The following is an 18562-nucleotide window of genomic DNA, read 5'->3' on the forward strand; positions in this document are numbered from 1 at the left end:
AGGGATTAACTGATATACCATAAGGATTTCAGTGGCCCCAAATGATACTCATAATGCATTTAAATATTTATTTATGATCAATTACACACTATTTTATTAATTTTAAATTTTCATTAGATACCAAATATATGCACGTTGTAGCGCTTAATATATTCAATAAAATCTTTTATATTATATAATTCGCATCTCTGTAGTGTTTTGAATGATTGGCACGCTATAATTAGAAATACATAAAAAATATTTTATTTATAGAATATCAAATGGTAAAGTTATCTTATTCATCATGCTATGACTGAAAATAAGGCGATATCTATAAAAAATAATTTATTTTATAATCAATTTCAAAATTTTGAAATAATTTACAGTATATTTTAGATTAGTAGAGTCGGTTGAATCATAAGATCTGACATGGAATTGTACTAAATAATCTGTCTACTTTTCTTTAGACATAATGCGTCAGCTCTTGTGACTCAATTTTCTTATGGAATATGTTTTGTTCTTTTAGTCAAAATTCAACACTCTACACTCTACATTAACGCTCTACACTCTACATTTGATATTACTAAAAGTCACAAAAATAACTGAGCATTAGTAGACTTTATTCTCTTAACCTCACGGTCCTACCTATGGAGTTATTCGATGAAATTTGAATGAAATGAAATGAAATGAAAAGAATTTATTTGTACCTTTGTTGTCTCAAAAAGGATACCACTGAGCATGCTGATACATGTATCGGAGCACATAGTGCAACGACGCTGATTAAATAATTTTCAATAGGAACAGAGTTCAATTTGTTTTGTAACGTTCATTTTTCAAACAAAACTAAACCAAATCAACTCTGTTTCTTACACTGTAGATTTAAATGATAAATTTGGATTTTTTTTCCGTATTTGCCTAAAACTTAGGAGGTTGTCTTACTTGGAATAAAGTTTACGAATGGTGAGTTAATTTTAACACACATTTCCTACACATAACTGACCCCTGAAGACAGCTTTCCCACTGACGTCCAGTTTTTTGCGGGTACGGTTTTTTTTAGGATCCCGTTTTAGTAGTATAGGTCCTAATATAGTAACTTTCACACGAGAATTCTGTTTGCGGGATCCTGCATGCATACTACAGAAAACGGGATCCTGCAAAAAACCGTACCCGCAAAAAACTGGACGTCAGTGGGAAACAACTCTAACACAACAACGTACCACAGACAAGACATCCTCCAGATTGAGCATAGTAGCTCTACCCCCTGTGCCACGCATACGGTAGTTTTACTCCATTTTCGAGTCGGAAGTGTCTTTGTGTGACGTCCGTGTCTTTGAACGGACCAACCACGGCACGGGACCTCGCTCACCTCGTCCCCCGCACCCCCGTATTTGTGGCAGCATCGGTTTCATGAAATAATTACTCTAAACTCCGTCTAGAGGATTCCTAGTCTATGCAAAGCACACAGTTGCATGAGGTTACGCCACTGTTGTAGGCACAGGTGCCTTCGGCGTCGTGCACCGCTGCCGCGAGCGCTCCACCGGGAACTACTTCGCGGCCAAGTTCATTCCTTGCACTGGCGCGATGGAGAAGGAACTCATTAAGAAAGAGATAGATATCATGAACCAGCTGCATCATAGGAAGCTGATCAATCTGCATGATGCGTTTGAAGATGACGACGAGATGGTGCTCATCTTTGAGTTGTAAGTACTGCAACTACTCCTATTTGACTCTTCTTCTTCCTCGCGTTGTCCCGGAATTTTGCCACGGCTCATGGGAGCTTGAGGTCCGCTTGGCAACTGATCCCAAGAATTGGCATAGGCACTAGTTTTTACGAAAGCGACTGCCATCTGACCTTCTAACCCAGAGGGTAAACTAGGCCTTATTGGGATTGGTCCGGTTTCCTCACGATGTTTTCCTTCACCAAAAAGCGACTGGTGATTATCAAATGATATCTCGTACATAAGTTCCGAAAAACTCATTGGTACTATTTGACTACGAGTTTAATTTTTTTGGCAATTACTAAAAAAAATATTGTTTTAGCTTATCTGGAGGCGAGCTCTTTGAACGCATCACCGAACCTGGCTACAACATGTCCGAGGCCGAAGCCGCGCATTACATGAGACAGATCTGCGAGGGAGTGAGACACATGCACGAGCAGAACATCATCCATCTCGACCTGAAACCGGAAAATGTTATGTGCCAGACGAGGACAGGCACAGACGTTAAGGTGAGAAATTATAAACAAGTTTAAAAACCTAACTATTCACCCAACTTTTCAGTAGAAAACTGCGCGAAATTAAAATTTTCTATTAGAAGTTAACACTTTTTTTGTCGCCTTTTCCTACTGTCAAGGTCGCTGTGCCAAAGTATATCTCATGTTCTTCCAATTTTATCAATCAATCAATCAATCAAACATCATTTAACAAGTATAACACTACTTTATATGTTATAATCTGTCAAGCTGTTTAAACTACAGCAGAAATACAAAAAAATCTTGGTTTAGTTTAAAAAATACTTAAACTCATTTTAGTTCACCTTGTTACGAATATGACTACCGACCCCTGAATCTGAAGTTCGGCTGATTATGTAAAATGAAATTCTTGTGTACTATTCGGTGACAAAAAAAAATCTTTTGGCAGGCAGGCAGTTGACTTATCAATCAGCAAAAAAAAGAACTGTAATGTTGTTTTTTTCCTCCAGATCATTGACTTCGGTCTAGCCACCAAATTAGATCCGAACGAGGTGGTCAAGATCTCAACGGGCACCGCCGAGTTCGCGGCGCCCGAAATCGTCGAGAGGGAGCCGGTCGGCTTCTACACGGACATGTGGGCCGTTGGTGTACTTTCATACGTGCTGTAAGTGTTTAATCTACTTCAAACTTTTAATATTATTACTATGACTACATCTTATACCTATCAAGGTCTTAAGCATTGTTTCCAGTATTTTAAGATTCCTCATTTTAAGATTAGTCTAAAAACAATTTGACGATCATGATTTTGAATTACTGTAACTATTTGGATAACAACTATAGCTTCAACTTTTATGACTGGATTTACTTAGATATACTTAATTTTACTTTATGTGGACTTAGTTGAAGTCAGATACAGAATGATTGCCTCATAAGCCACTAATCTATAGGCTACTAAGACATGGTAACGATTGGTAATGTCAGTCTTCAGAAACAGTCTCAGCGATGCTCTAAACATTTGCCGTTGATTTACTTGCGACATTTGGAAGAGCAATGCATGATGATCTTATCTCATACAATGTGATCCCTCGTCAACTTGAGCATGCAGTTACAATGTGGTGCCGTGACCAGGATACTAAACAAATTTTTTTCAGTCTTTCTGGCCTATCGCCGTTCGCCGGCAACAACGACATCGACACACTGAAGAACGTGAAGGCGTGCGACTGGGAATTCGATGAGGAGGCGTTCCAACACGTCTCAGATGACGCCAAGGACTTTATCAGACGACTGCTAGTTAAGAATAAGGAGTAAGTACATATTTGCTGAGATGTTTCACATGACGAATTTCCTGTGCTCTGGTTACTTCTTTAAGCAGCACCAGGCATTTTAGAGTTGTTGAAATTATAACTTTATATCACTTACTTACTTACTCCTCTGGCGCAGTGACCCAAAGTGTGTCTTGGCCTCCAACACGACTGCTCGCCACTAATCCCGGTCCTGTGCCGTTTCTCGCCAGTTTTCAACCCGGAGCTCGCGCAGATCAGCGTCCACCACATATCTCATCATCACTTTATATCAATTAATTAAATTTCAAATAGACATTCCCGCTGCTGGAATTTCCCCCATCCACCCAGAGGCGTTTTACAAGACCTTCTAGAGTCCATCAAAATTCAGTGACAATACAAACTCTATCGCTTGATCAGTCGATGTAGAGATCTATTTTAAATCTTCTTGAAATCTGTCGTAAACTAATTTGTTTTTCATGACTAATCCAACCTAATTTCCCTCAGAAAACGTCTAACGGCCCACGAATGCCTGCTTCACCCATGGCTGGCCGGCGACGCGACAGCATCGCGTACAGCTACCATCGAAGCCCGCAGATACGAGAAGATGCGCGACAGGCTACGCAGCCGCTACGACGACTGGGCCGGCTTTGCGCTGCCCATCGGCAGGCTGAGCGAATACAGCAGCTTGAGGAAGCTGCTTATTGAGAAGTGGAAGATTTACGATGGACAGTTCGGTAAGTGATCAATCATCATCATCATCATCATCTCAGCCATGAGACGTCCACTGCTGAACATAGGCCTCCCCCTTGGACCTCCATACGTGCCGGTTGGAAGCGACCCGCATCCAGCGTCTTCCGGCGACCTTAACAAGATCGTCTGTCCATCTTGTGGGTGGACGTCCTACGCTGCGCTTGCTAGTCCGTGGTCTCCACTCGAGCACTTTTCGACCCCATCGGCCATCTTCTCTGCGTGCAATGTGGCCTGCCCATTGCCACTTCAGCTTGCTAATCCGGTGGGCTATGTCGGTGACTTTAGTTCGTCTACGGATCTCCTCATTTCTGATTCGATCACGTAGAGAAACTCCGAGCATAGCCCTCTCCATAGCTCGTTGAGCGACTTTAAGTTTTGAGATGAGGCCGATAGTGAAAGACCACGTTTCGGAGCCGTAAGTCATCACTGGTAACACACATTGATTAAAGACTTTCGTCTTGAGGCACTGAGGTATGTCGGACGAAAAGACATTACGTAGTTTCCCGAACGCTGCCCAACCGAGTTGGATTCGGCGGTTGACCTCTTTCTCGAAGTTGGACCTACCTAATTGGACTACTTGTCCTAGGTAGATGTACGAGTCAACAACTTCGAGTACCGAGTTCCCAACAGAGACTGGGATGGGCACAACATTGGCATTTGACATAAGTTTCGTCTTGTCCATGTTCATTTTCAAGCCCACCCGTTGTGAAACTCGGTTGAGGTCATCGAGCATCATGCTGAGTTCCTCCATCGACTTTGCCATGACTACGATATCGTCGGCAAACCGAAGGTGAGTGATGTATTCGCCGTTGATGTTGATGCCAAGTCCTTCCCATTCCAGGAGCTTGAAGGCGTCTTCCATTACGGCAGTAAACAGTTAAGTGATCAATAAACCTTTGATAAAAGGGTCAATGATTTTATATTTTTACTTATCCTATAATAGAAATTCAAAACGTCAAATATTAATCGAATTTCCTCCTCTCAACAGACCGCAGACAAGCGGCGCCACGCTTCGTAATCCGACCGCAGTCCGCCTTCTGCTATGAGGGCCAGTCGGTGAAGCTGTACTGCCGCATCATTGCCTGCGCCACGCCCACGGTCACGTGGTCGCACAACAACCACGAGCTGAGACAGTCCGTCAAGTTCATGAAGAGGTGAGTTACACTTTGGTGCCGTGACCAGGATACTTAATCTTGGCTAACTTTTATGACTGTAAAAGTTGAATCTGTTACCAGAAAACGTCTTCTGCTGCCAAATACGTGCGTGTATATGCGTGTTCTACCTGTGGAAACTTGTAATTGGCTTACTGTTTCTATGTTATTACCTAACTTGTTTCTCTAGCTGTAAGTTTTCCTAACAAATAAAATAAATATGACTAGGAGATATAGTAATCTATGAAGAAAGTATATTGGATATATAGATTGATGTCTCTGAATTGTCGCGGACTTTCATCTAATGTCGTTAATCATTCCGTTAGTCACAAAGAGCGCAACGATATAGAGAAAACATCATGGCTGCGTGGTAATTTTTTTACTGTATGTTTTTTTGTGTCGGTAATAACATAAATATATAATAATTCCTCGTTTGTTTAGATACGCTGGCGACGATTATTACTTCATCATCAACCGCGCCAAGCTAGAGGACCGCGGCGAGTACATCGTCCGCGCGGAGAACCACTACGGTTTCCGCGAGGAGGTCGTCTTCCTAAACGTACAACGTAAGTATTGTAATTTATGTACATTAGCATATAACAATGGATCATTTAAAGATTATTCTCTATTGGATACTTTTATTATCAGGTTAATTTCTTGTTTAGGTAAATTTTAGTCTAATCGTGTCTAATACGATACGACAAAAGTTATAATACCGATTGTATCACATATATTTTAATAATATGGGCATTCTTAAGTTGACCCGCAAAAGTATTTTAAATTTATACATTTGTAATTATTTGACACGATCATTATAAGCATAAAGTAAACTTTTAAATACCCCAGCACAGTTTATTAATATACAAATGTTGTCTTCATTTAATTATAATCAAAGAAATCGGTATTAAAGCAATAAATCAAGTTTAAGACTCGCTGTCTCTTGACTATGTAATCAATTAATTAAACAGCCAATTAGTAAATCTAGGGCACTGTGAGATCGCAGGTATATTATTAGACCTAAGATCGCTCGGTGGCATTAACCGAGGTCGTAAATAGATTACTATCAATTCAGTGGCACAGGTAGACAGATCGGCAAAAATAGCATTGTCTGGCGCTAAATACAAAAAAGAAATATAAACATATTACTTAAAAAATAGTGAAACAAAGTCAACAATTGTTTACAGATAAAATTTTAACCGACTTAGTCTCATAAAAATAATATTGCCCTAGCTTTATTGACATTAATTAAAAACTTTCATTAGTGTTTTCTAATTTGTAATTTTTTTTTTATATTTGTGCTCTGTGTAGTTGTTTACTTGTCACAGTTACTTCCGGTTATAGTTGTTTCCTAGGTCCTAGTGAAATAATAGTTTGAAGTACATTTCTATTTGTGCATTTTGTGTCTTCAAAAGGAAACCTGACGTTGTTATCTTAAGGTAGCGGTATAATTTTATGGTATAGGTAATTGTGTTAAGCAAAATATGTTACTTTGTTGTGCTTTAAATTTTTAATGTATCAATATATCGTATGGTATAGCCGGTCAAACAACTTTCTCAGTAGATAAAGGCGCGAAATTCAAATTTTCTATGTGACGATAACTGCCAAAATTTTCTAAATTTGCCGCTTTTTTCTACTGACGGAAAAAGCTCGACAGACTATTTTGAAAACCAGACCTCAATTATACTTTCATAGACATTTTGTGGACTAAACATTAACACGCCTCAATTTTTCCAGCGGTCCCGAAGGTCCAACGCCAGCACGCGCCGGAAGCGCCGCGCCGGCGCTCCGCCCTCCCGTACACGTTCTGGCAGGAGACGAGCGAGACGGCGCCAGTATTCACCTTCCAGCTGCGGCCGCGCGTCATGCAGGCGCGCGACACCTGCAAGCTGCTGTGCTGCCTCAGCGGCCGCCCGACCCCCACTGTCAAGTGGTAACTATCAGAGACAAAGCGAGAAGGCAGTCGCCTTCCTGCTCAATAGGACCCTCATACAATGGACACTCCTTCTTCCTCGCGTTATCCCGGCATTTTGCCACGGCTCATTGGAGCCTGGGGTCCGCTTGACAACTAATACCAAGAATTGGCGTAGGCACTAGTTTTTACGAAAGCGACTGCCATCTGACCTTCCAACCCAGAGGGGAAACTAGGCCTTATTGGGATTAGTCCGGTTTCATCACGATGTTTTCCTTCACCAAAAAGCAACTGGTAAATATTAAATGATATTTCGTACATAAGTTCCGAAATACTCATTGGTTTGGTACGAGCCGGGGTTTGAATCCGCGACCTTCGGATTGAAAGTCGCATGCTCTTACCGCTAGGCCACTAGCGCTTTTTACAATAGACACTACCGGCTTTAATAAATTGTTTACTTTGTGGCTATGTGTAAATTAAGATTCACAATACACCGAGCCGTGGAACTGAGGAAAAACGACTGCTCATGTCAAATTCTTCGGAGTTTATTTTATTGTTAACTGTATTTACACTCTTCATTAAGAAAATATGTTCACTTTTAAATTACAAATGGAAGACAAATACTACTTACTGACTACTGTATATCTGTAATGATATCCTTGAACTAAATATCTCATATTTGTCATACTTCACAGGTACAAGGACAGAAAGGAGTTATCCAAGTTGGACTACTCGATGTCGAACTCGGACGGCGTGGTCACGCTTGAGATCGTCGACTGCCGACCAGAAGACAGCGGGAAATACACTTGCGTCGCTACCAACTGCCACGGCACTGATGAGACGTCTTGTGTCGTCATTGTTGAAGGTACGTCATCCTTGAGACCAGCTAGGTCACGTTTGAGATCGACTCTAGACAGTAGGAAATACACCTGCATCGCGACGACACTGATGAGACGTCGTGTGTCGTAATCGTAGAAGGTACATCATACCTGAGATCAGCTAGATCACGCTTGAGATCTTCGACTGCCGACCAGAAGACAGCGGGAAATACACTTGCGTCGCTACCAACTGCCACGGCACTGATGAGACGTCTTGTGTCGTCATTGTTGAAGGTACGTCATCCTTGAGATCAGTTAGGTCACGTTTGAGATCGACTCTGGACCCCGTCTGGACAGTGGGAAATAGACCTGCATTGTCACAGCACTGATGAGACGTTGTGTGTCGTCATCGTAGAAGGTGCATCATACCTGAGATCAGCTAGGTCACGCTTGAGATCGTCGACAGCCGACCAGAAGACAGCGTGAAATACACTTGTATTGCTACCAACTGCCACGGCACTGATGAGGCGTGTTCTGATGAGACGTGTCGTGATGAGATGAGACGTGGTGAGTCGTGTGTGGTTTTTGTTGAAGGTACGTCATTGGTATTTGTCGTATCATCACGGAGCATCGTCGTGATCTGCGGTATATTAAAAGAAAATCTGTTAGTAAAAAGTTAAATGGATAATCATTTAGGACCAACTTCAGTAAGTTCGAGTTCCAAGTTTGAAAAAAAAAACTAAATTATTGTTTATGCTGTTAACACATTCACTGCCCCCGACGCACATGTGCGTCCACCGTCATACAAGTTTGTTCCTAGGCCACGCCCCCTGGCAGTGAATGCGTTAAAAGCTTTAAAGGGCACAACAGCAAAACCCCTTAAAATTTACTTCTAAAAATTAATATTTTGCATAATCGTTAATTAGCAATTCTTAATTCAGTTTTCGAATTATTGTAAGTTTGCCAACATGTTCATGAAATTAGAAGGGTTCTAGCTATCAACAATTAATGTATTTGTGTGTGTGCAGGCGAGGTAGTGAGCGCGGAACAAGCGGCGCTAGCACACAACTTCCTCCACTCGGGCGACCGGCGTTACATCGAGAAGCCGATCAAGCCCGCGCCGCCTCCGATCATCACCAAGACCAAGGTACTAACAAACCTAATGAAAAAAAAGTTAAGTTCATCTTTTTCAACCGACGAAAAAAAAAACGGAGGAGGTTCTCAAGTCGACGCGTATATATATATATTTTTTTTTTATGTATGACCACGCATAACTTTTTACAGAGGTGTTCGATTTTGATAATTATTTTTTTTATGTCCATATATGCTCAGAAGTATAGTCTGTATATTTAGGTATTTAAATAAAAGTAAACAAACAATTTGTACATATTCGGGTAGTCATAACATTTATTGGTTAACCAACCAAATACAAAACCGCCTGGATCAGTCACTGAACGACCTGACTTTAACCTACATTATTTGATCATGTAATGTTTTCATCTACCCTCAACTGGCTTAAGAAGTCATTTTGAGGGTAGATTTTGTTTAATTTTATTTAAATACCCAAAGATACAGACTATAGTTTCCGGTCTGATCTCCTCGAGTTTACAAGCTTCTTCTATTCTCATGTTAACTAATTGAAGCAAGTTTCTTTTACACAAATTGTCGCATATGGGGTAACGCTTCACTCGCCAAAAACCTCTACTGACGCGTCTGTAGATCGTCATGACGCCATTTTAAATTTTACACATCAGGCCAATAAGGTCCACGGTGACGCGTCGCACACGCGTTTCTCTATAAGTACAGTAAAACACCGGCAAAAACGGAATCATACATATCCATTTTGTCATATATTTTGCTAAACGGTGGGGAAAGTCTTTTGAGCAGCTTGCCCGACCCTTCATTTTCCTGGTCAGTGGTCAACATACAATTTGCTATACCTATAAACGGTTGGTAAATTTTTTGAGTAGCATGGCCGACCATAAGGGGTCCCTTTTCCTCGTCAGTAGTCAACCAAGATTACTTTATGTTTGAATCTGTATTGCAATACTAAATGAATGACTATATCGTGTGTGATCAGGTGACGATCGACCCGCCAGTCAAGACGCACGCTATCGCGAGGCCCAAGTTCTCGCCTCAGACTTCCGTAGACGCGTCCAAGAAGAAGTATGGCGCTAAACTGGACTCAGATGCCTCGTCGAGGTCTAGGAGCACAACCAAAGAGCTAGTCTGTGAGTATACTTCGGGTTTAAGAATCTTTATTTCTCAAGAAGATATAACAAAACTTCACTTAAATGAGAAAATACTTCTGCTTTCAATATAGATTTCTAGAGGTCTTACGCAAGTGCGTGCAATGTACATTGTACAGTCAAGTGTAAAAATATGGGTGCATACAACTTACTCAAAAATATGTCCCATAATTCTTAATTCGCTGACATAAGAGCTATGGGACATATTTTTGAGTACGATGAGTGCACCCATATTTTTACACTTGACTGTACCTTACGACATCTCACTAAAATATCGCTTAGGTTGGTATTCCACCTATCCAACTTCTTTGTCCAATGTGTATTGCGTCTCACATTTTGCTTAATGAGAGAGTGAGATGCAATGACGTTAGACAAAGAAATCGGGACACGTGGAATACCACCCTTACAAACGCTATTATTTTAATAATCCAACAAATGCTAGAAAGGTGATTTTTAGTCCAATCATATTTTCAATGGCTTAGCCTAAAAATTGTCAGTGTCCAACCAAAACATGACAACAAAATCAGAAAAGCTTTCAAATGTCGTTATAATTTCTTGAAATGAAGTTTTGATTGAATGTAGCCTATATAAAGATGCCTAACAATTTCTTATTACGGCCCGGCCACGACATTGCGCGACCGGCGACGGCGGCGGTGGCAACCATAGCTTGGAGCTTGACACAGCGATCGGACCTTTCGTTCCCACCTATGGTTGCAGCCGCCGGTCGCGCATTGTCGGCCTTTAGAGATAATTTAGACCTTCAGATAGCAATTTTATTATTTACATTCACTTATCGTGGACTTATTGACGGTTAAAAATCCTTGAAAACTTATGTGACCCTAAAAGTAACTATGTTTATTCCAGTGCCAGCATCGGACTCAACGATGTGCGTGCCCTCATTCGCGCGAGCCCTGCCCGATGTGCTGGCGGCCCGCGATGGAACACCTCTGAACCTGTCCTGTGCGGTTCGCGGTGACCCTGACCCCAGGGTCGAGTGGTACAAGAACGGACAACCGCTGCACTCTTCTGATGTAAGTCCTTCCATCTCTCCTCAACAATGTGCGTGCCCTCATTCGCGCGAGCCCTGCCCGATGTGCTGGCGGCCCGTGACGGAACACCCCTGAACCTGTCCTGTGCGGTGCGCGGTGACCCTGACCCCAGGGTCGAGTGGTACAAGAACGGCCAACCGCTGCACTCTTCTGATGTAAGTCCTTCCATCTCTCCTCAACAATGTGCGTGCCCTCATTCGCGCGAGCCCTGCCCGATGTGCTGGCGGCCCGTGAAGGAACACCCCTGGACGGACTGGATGGACCACCGGCCAATAACTGGCCACCCTAAACTTAATATGAATTCTATTCACCTATAAACAGAATTCATTTTAGTATAAGGTTTCAATAACTGGCCAGCCTTCAATAACTAGCCGCCTTATACTAAAATGAATTCTGTTTATAGGTGCATAGAATTCATTTTTAGTTTAGGGTGGCCAATTACTAACAGTGGCCAGTTACTGGCGAATTACCCTATTGGTGACCATTAAATAATCCTTACAGTGCCCTTTTGCCATATAATCACTTTTTTAGAACTGACAATAAACTGAATATACTCACAGTTTTTTTTCTGCCGTGTTTTTCTGAACTTATACCAATATTTTTTCAATTCAACAGGTGATAGACCTGAAATACAAGAACGGAGTTGCCTCATTGGCCATCCATGAGGTGTTCCCCGAGGACGAGGGAGAGTACTCCCTGAGGGCCATCAACAGCCAGGGCCAGGTCGAGACCAAGTGCAAGGTCACCGTCAAACGTGAGTATATTAACTAAATAGTAGTTAAGTAATTAGTTCGTAATTAAATACAAGAACGGAGTTGCCTCATTGGCCATCCATGAGGTGTTCCCCGAGGACGAGGGAGAGTACTCCCTGAGGGCCATCAACAGCCAGGGCCAGGTCGAGACCAAGTGCAAGGTCACCGTCGAACGTGAGTATATTAACTAAATAGTGGTTAAGTAATTAGTTCGTAACTAAATACAAGAATGGAGTTGCTTCATTGGCCATCCATGAGGTGTTCCCCGAAGACGAGGGAGAGTACTCCCTGAGGGCCATCAACAGCCAGGGCCAGGTCGAGACCAAGTGCAAGGTCACCGTCAAACGTGAGTATATTAACTAAATATTAGTTATAGTAGTAGCACATCGTTAGAAACTATCTTGTACCGTTTGTGTTATTTTTTACTCAGCAGACTTACCCAATGTCAATTTGAATTAATTTTTCGGTTTAAGTCACATAATAGGGATGATGACACATGTTGAATTTTACAACAAAATTTAGTAAAATAGATAGCAAATGAGCAATTTATCACAATATTGTGGATATTAAAAAAAATATGGAAATAATACAAAAGTACAGCACCTGAAAGTTTCAAAATTATAGGTTTTTTTCAACTTCCAAAAACGACAAAAATAAGGACACCATTCGATTCCTCACATTTTATCCAAAAAAGGATTGTATGGAAACTATATACATAAACGCAATATTTCACCGACAAAATCGCAATTTTCTTGTTTTGTTCATACCACTCATACTTCAAGATGGACTCTCTGTGACCTTGACGTCACGGTCACATATCGTTTTGTTAGGGGCGTTTCGCGAGTGAAGTACGATTGTCGGACTTTGACTATCATTTCTGACTTTTGTATTGCTTTAATGCAATGGGTCCCATATAGACATTTGATCCTAAAAACAAACCTGATCGATTGATACCATAAATGAAAATTAGTCATCTAGCCTATTGACTCACTCGATGTAATTATTATTAGTATTCCAACGTTATATTGTAAAGTATTAATGAATTACATTTGCTTCATATTGTATGACTGTATGTATTCTAAATAAATAAAATAATCAAAAATAAATAAATTGAGTCACTCGCACGACCTGTTACTTACTAGGTCTAAATAGATAGGTACAAATCTAGTGCATAATAATTTCCATCGTATTTTCACGGAAACGTACGAACGTGTCTTGCTATTTCTGTCAGTCTCGGTACAAAAAGTACTGAGGTTGACTGAAGTAGCATGACAAATACGAACGTTTCCGAAAAAGTACGATGGAAAATAATTATGCACTACATCTCTACACATTGCAGCGCGCCACGCAATGGCGCACTCCACGCAGCGCGTTGCATACGTAGAGTACCGTAAAATAAATGTAATAATATTCACGGCAGTTTAAGTTCGATTAAATTATGTAATTCACTGCCTCTTTTTGTCTACATTTTTATAGGCAAGGCAGTTTAACACTTTAAACTCTCGCGTTTTGTACACATATTTCATTACACAAACGGGTCTACCGCAATATAATTTCATTGTTTTTACCTTAAATTCCGACGTTTCTGCTGAGTTGCACCAGCTGTGGTTACGGAAAGACTCCAATTAAATTATATCGCGGTAGACCCGTTTGTGTAATTGGATAAGGCAGTTTAAGTTCGATTAAATTATATAATTCATTGCCTCTTCTTGCCTTCATTTTCCTAACAACTTCCTTGTTTTCGCAGCGATGGAAGGTAGTGCGGCCGCCGGCGTGAAAACTGGCGACAAACCGCCCAGGATCGTGGACCACGCCATCTCACAGATCGTCACTGACGGAGATGCCGTCACGCTGTCCTGCAGGTACGGTCACGCTTTAACTCGTAACACTACTAAACTTAAACTCGATTAGGGCATAAAGAAAAAAATACATAGAGTGCTCACTCCATACATCAGTTTTAGTACCAAAACGACTATTATTTTCGTAGTCGACATCTAGCATCGAGTAGCGGAATTATCAGTACTGCTACTCGACTATAAATGTTCCGACGAGCGAAAAGTCTAATGCTCAACAATTTTCAGCTAAAATTATAACCGGATTAACCTGAACTCTGTTTGAAACTCCTTCTGCTTTTAATGTTAGTTGTAAATAATAGTCATTTTGGTATCAAAACTGATGTATGGAGTGAGCACGCTATTCTTACTGTATTTCTCTATGATTAGGGGGTATTACTGCAATCTTCTGCCGCCAGAGAGCAGCATTAGCGCATATTGTAAACCATAGATTAACTTATATATACTATGCCTTAAACAGTTTTTTGACAAGTTTTCATTATGACTTTAATGCATTAAGGCGGTTCGTTTACAGAGAGTCTACCGCGAAAAACGAAAACCGAAAGTTAGTTGTCTGCCTCTCTATCGCTCGAATATGCAAGAGTGATAGAAAGGAAGATAACGAAATTTAGATTTTCGTGTTTCGCGGTAGACTCTCGGTTTGTGCTAGTAGGGCCCTCTACGCAGAGTTTTGCGTAATATTCCCTATAGAAAAGAGTCTTGTTCTTCTTACAGCTATTTACCTTGCGGATGGAAGTTTTACCGTGTTTTAAATGTGATCGTCAAGTACCTATGTTTATATTTTTGAGTAGCAAAAAACACCAGGAACTTCATAACAAAATTCATATTTTATTTCCGTCAAAACAAGACCACAACACCTTTTTAATGCAATTATTATAAAAAGTCGGTATTATGTCCAGAATCACGGGAGCCGAGCGTTTCGACGTGGTGTGGCTGCACAACAACAAGGAGATCAAGCCCTCGAAAGACTTCCAGTACTCCAGCGAGGCCAACATTCACAAGCTGAACATTGCTGAGATCTTCCCCGAGGATGCCGGTACGTTCTGAACCTTATAGTAACGACTTAAGGTTGACTTTTGATCAGTTACGCCCTCGAGACTTCCAGTACTCCAGCGAGGCCAACATTCACAAGCTGAACATTGCTGAGATCTTCCCCGAGGATGCTGGTACGTTCTGAACCCTATAGCAACGAGTTAAGGTTGACTTTTGATCAGTTACGCCCTCGAGAATTCCAGTACTGCAGCGAGGCCAACATTCACAAGCTGCACATTGCTGAGATCTTCCTCGAGGATGCCGGTACGTTCTGAACCTTATAACAATGATTTAGGGTCGAATATTGACCACGTTTGGACGTATACCTTCCCAGGGAGATTTTCCCGAGGATGCCAATATGTACTACATACCACAGTTTACTGATTATTCTTCAACCTTATGGCAATGTCATAAGGTCTATTTATGGTCAGTTAAATCGTACATATTTTATCAAATCGTGTAGTGAACAACGCATGCTCAGCTCATGTAGAAGTTGATTATAAAATGTTAATACAGACAAGTAGCGCCTAATGAAATCTAATAGCAATGTCAGGTGATGTTATTTTCTATCCGTTTTACACCAGGGGTTTTTGTTGAAAAATCCCAAAGTTTTAAAGTAGATACTGTCGCCGAAGTCGATATTTATGTGATTAATTTACTAAATTTGTGCTTATTGTTAGATTGTTCGAAAAGGGTGGATTCGCACATTCTTTCGTGTATGTCGAGCGTCCCATGTCATATTCTCAAGCTTTTCAGCCCAAAAAGTCCAAAACATTGAACGGTTCAACCATGTACATTGTTATTAATTATAAAACGGGACTGCGTGTAATTCATAGTTGGTATAGGATCCTATGGATGAGCTATACGCGTGCGTCCATGAGGGACAAAACATACGCAACGCGACACTACTTTGGTGAATTTATTTGTTGCCCACCATAATCCATACTAAATTTACGGTGGGGAATAAAAAAATGTGAGACTGTGACAAGGACAGAATAATAATAGCGCTTTCGCTACTCCTACTGAAAGATACATAAGACTATCCCGTTCGGTCATTTCTCCTCACCCCTCATGCATGATCCAGTTAAATACTAGACACATGTTGTAATTAATGAGTACATTGTTGTATATTTGACGACCGGTCTGGCCTAGTGGGTATAGTGACCCTGCCTATGAAGCCGATGGTCCCGGGTTCGAATCCCGGTAAGGGCATTCATTTGTGTGATGACACAAATATTTGTTCCTGAGTCATATGGTTGTTTTTCTATGTATTTAAGTATTTATATATTATATCTATCGTTGTCTGAGTACCCACACCACAAGCCTTCTTGAGCTTACCGTGGGGCTTAGTCAATTTGTGTAAATATGTTCCATAATATTTATTATATTTTTCAGGTGTATACACATGTGAGGCGTTCAACGACGCGGGCGAATCATTCTCCTCCTGCACACTGGTCGTGTCCGTACCTGGAGAAACTAGTGCTACGCCACAATACAAGGCCTTCCCTGGTTCGTCCACCGTCGGCGCCGCCGAGCCCGCCGTCTTCACCGCCGAGCTCGACAAGGTATAACTTAAGAATAGACAAAGGATTAGCCGTTCGGGGCCAGCTACAAATCGAACGACTATAACAAATAATAGACCGCTTTCCTGCATGCACGATTTGCTGTGATCCGCGTGAAAATGTCAAATATGCACTACATGATGTATACATGTCTACTCGTGGAAAGATACCGTGCTAATAGGTGAACCTTTTTATAATATGTACATTTTTCAAAATTTTATTTTAGAATTGTCATCCTTTGAAAAATCTTTGATCATTGGAGGAAAGCAACACATTTGTTTTTGTGAGATAAAGGATACAATGAATTATATTTCTAATAGAACAGTTCTGTTCGTTCAAAATGACTTTTTTGCTCCCAGGTTAGCCTCTCGAGTTACGTACTATCAAGTACCATCACGGGTGCCTTCATTTTTACATAGTTTTATTAATTTAGTTGTACTTGATATACTGATCTAATCTTTCTTCCCACAGCCACCGCTCCAGCTCCAATGGCTGAAGGACGGCAAGCCCATCGACGAGACGTCGGCCCGCTACCGGTTCACGATGGAAGGCACGGCGCGGTACCGGCTCGAGATCGCCGCCGCCGCCGCCGCCGACGCCGGACAGTACTCCGCGCGCGCCGTCGGCTCCAAGGGCGACTCGCACGCCGCCTTCTATCTCAACGTCGTCGAGGCATAACGACTGACACTGTCACATCACTAGTATTTAAACAAAAATATTGTGACGCTAAATTGAAACCTATTTATTGATGACATTTTTATACAATTCGGAGTCTAAGTGTGTAAAGGATTTTTTTTATAAAAAATATAAAAGTTTATTAATTTATTTAAGTTAAGTGTTACACCCTGTCGATGTGATCGTGAGATTTCTCTAGTCACTATTAACGTTCAAATGTTAATTTATTTTATGTCGACGTTATCCGATGCAGTTTCGTTTTTAATTTTATTTATTCACCTAACAGATGTTGAAGCTTCCTTAAACGAATTTAAGCTTGAAATTTAATATATGTGGTCCTAGGTTCGAACCCGCGATGACCCTTTCGGGGATATTTTCAAAGCCACCAAAAGTATCCTAGAAACGGTCGCCGCGTGCCGACCAAGTCTGTAATATTATTTTTATATAAATTTAACTGTATTATTTAATTGTACATAATTAATTTATATCATGTGACCGCGTAATTTATAAATAAATATGTATACCTAAAAATTAAAATGGTATTTTATTATCTGAAATTCTGAACCCTACAAACCAGTCATAAAGTAAGCATCAATAGCCTCGAAAGTCCTTGTCCAAGTACAAATTAAATTCGAGTTTTGAACTCATATACCTAGAAATAAAAGAAAGTTCCAAATTCAAAATCATAAAAATTGCCCTGGGTTTTACGAGGATAGTATAGCGGATGAAACGACGCACGAAAAAGTATCTGCCACCCTGGAATACATTTCCAAATAGAGTTGGACCGAGAAAAGTCTGCAGCGAAGTGTTATTAATACGTCATAATTTCATAGAAGTTTGGGCTATCAACATATTTGCAGACTTTTCTTGGTCTAACTCTATATCTATGCCTCTTCGGTTTGCGTTCAACTTTCTGTCACAATCTTATTGTTGACATATTTATTTTTGTTAAGCTATTAGGTAATGGCAGATACTTCTGATGCTGACTGTACAATCAGAACATTATAACGTAACGACCGGTCTGGCCTAGTGGGTAGTGACCCTGCCTGCGAAGCCGATGGTCCTGGGTTCGAATCCCAGTAAGGGCATTTATTTGTGTGATGAACACTAATATTTGTTCCTGAGTCATGGGTGTTTTCTATGTATATAAGTATGTATTTATCTATATAAGTATGTATATCGTCGCCTAGCACCCATAGTACAAGCTTTGCTTAGTTTGGGGCTAGGTTGTGATCTGTGTAAGATGTCCCCAATATTTATTTATTATTTTATTTATTATTATTAACCCTCTAGTCCGTAGCGGCAACAT

At 40.9% G+C, this 18562-nt stretch overlaps 1 protein-coding gene across 1 annotated transcript in view; it reads left to right on the plus strand.

Annotated features, from left to right (window-relative positions):
- The window catches only part of LOC134801507 (twitchin), a 159122-nt gene extending 141332 nt beyond the window's left edge, over window positions 1–17790 (plus strand). Inside the window, 17 exon segments of the mRNA XM_063774119.1 lie at window positions 1472–1679; window positions 2020–2206; window positions 2680–2834; window positions 3322–3474; window positions 3958–4187; window positions 5192–5357; window positions 5796–5920; window positions 7089–7284; window positions 7959–8128; window positions 9110–9228; window positions 10162–10312; window positions 11195–11361; window positions 11995–12133; window positions 13879–13993; window positions 14884–15020; window positions 16412–16581; window positions 17050–17790. Of these exon segments, the coding sequence (XP_063630189.1) occupies window positions 1472–1679; window positions 2020–2206; window positions 2680–2834; window positions 3322–3474; window positions 3958–4187; window positions 5192–5357; window positions 5796–5920; window positions 7089–7284; window positions 7959–8128; window positions 9110–9228; window positions 10162–10312; window positions 11195–11361; window positions 11995–12133; window positions 13879–13993; window positions 14884–15020; window positions 16412–16581; window positions 17050–17256 (2795 nt within the window). The 3' untranslated portion in view covers window positions 17257–17790.
- Window positions 17791–18562: the final 772 nt, after the last annotated feature.

This window comes from Cydia splendana, chromosome 22 (assembly GCF_910591565.1).
Source record: "Cydia splendana chromosome 22, ilCydSple1.2, whole genome shotgun sequence".
NCBI classification, from domain to species: Eukaryota; Metazoa; Arthropoda; class Insecta; order Lepidoptera; family Tortricidae; genus Cydia; species Cydia splendana.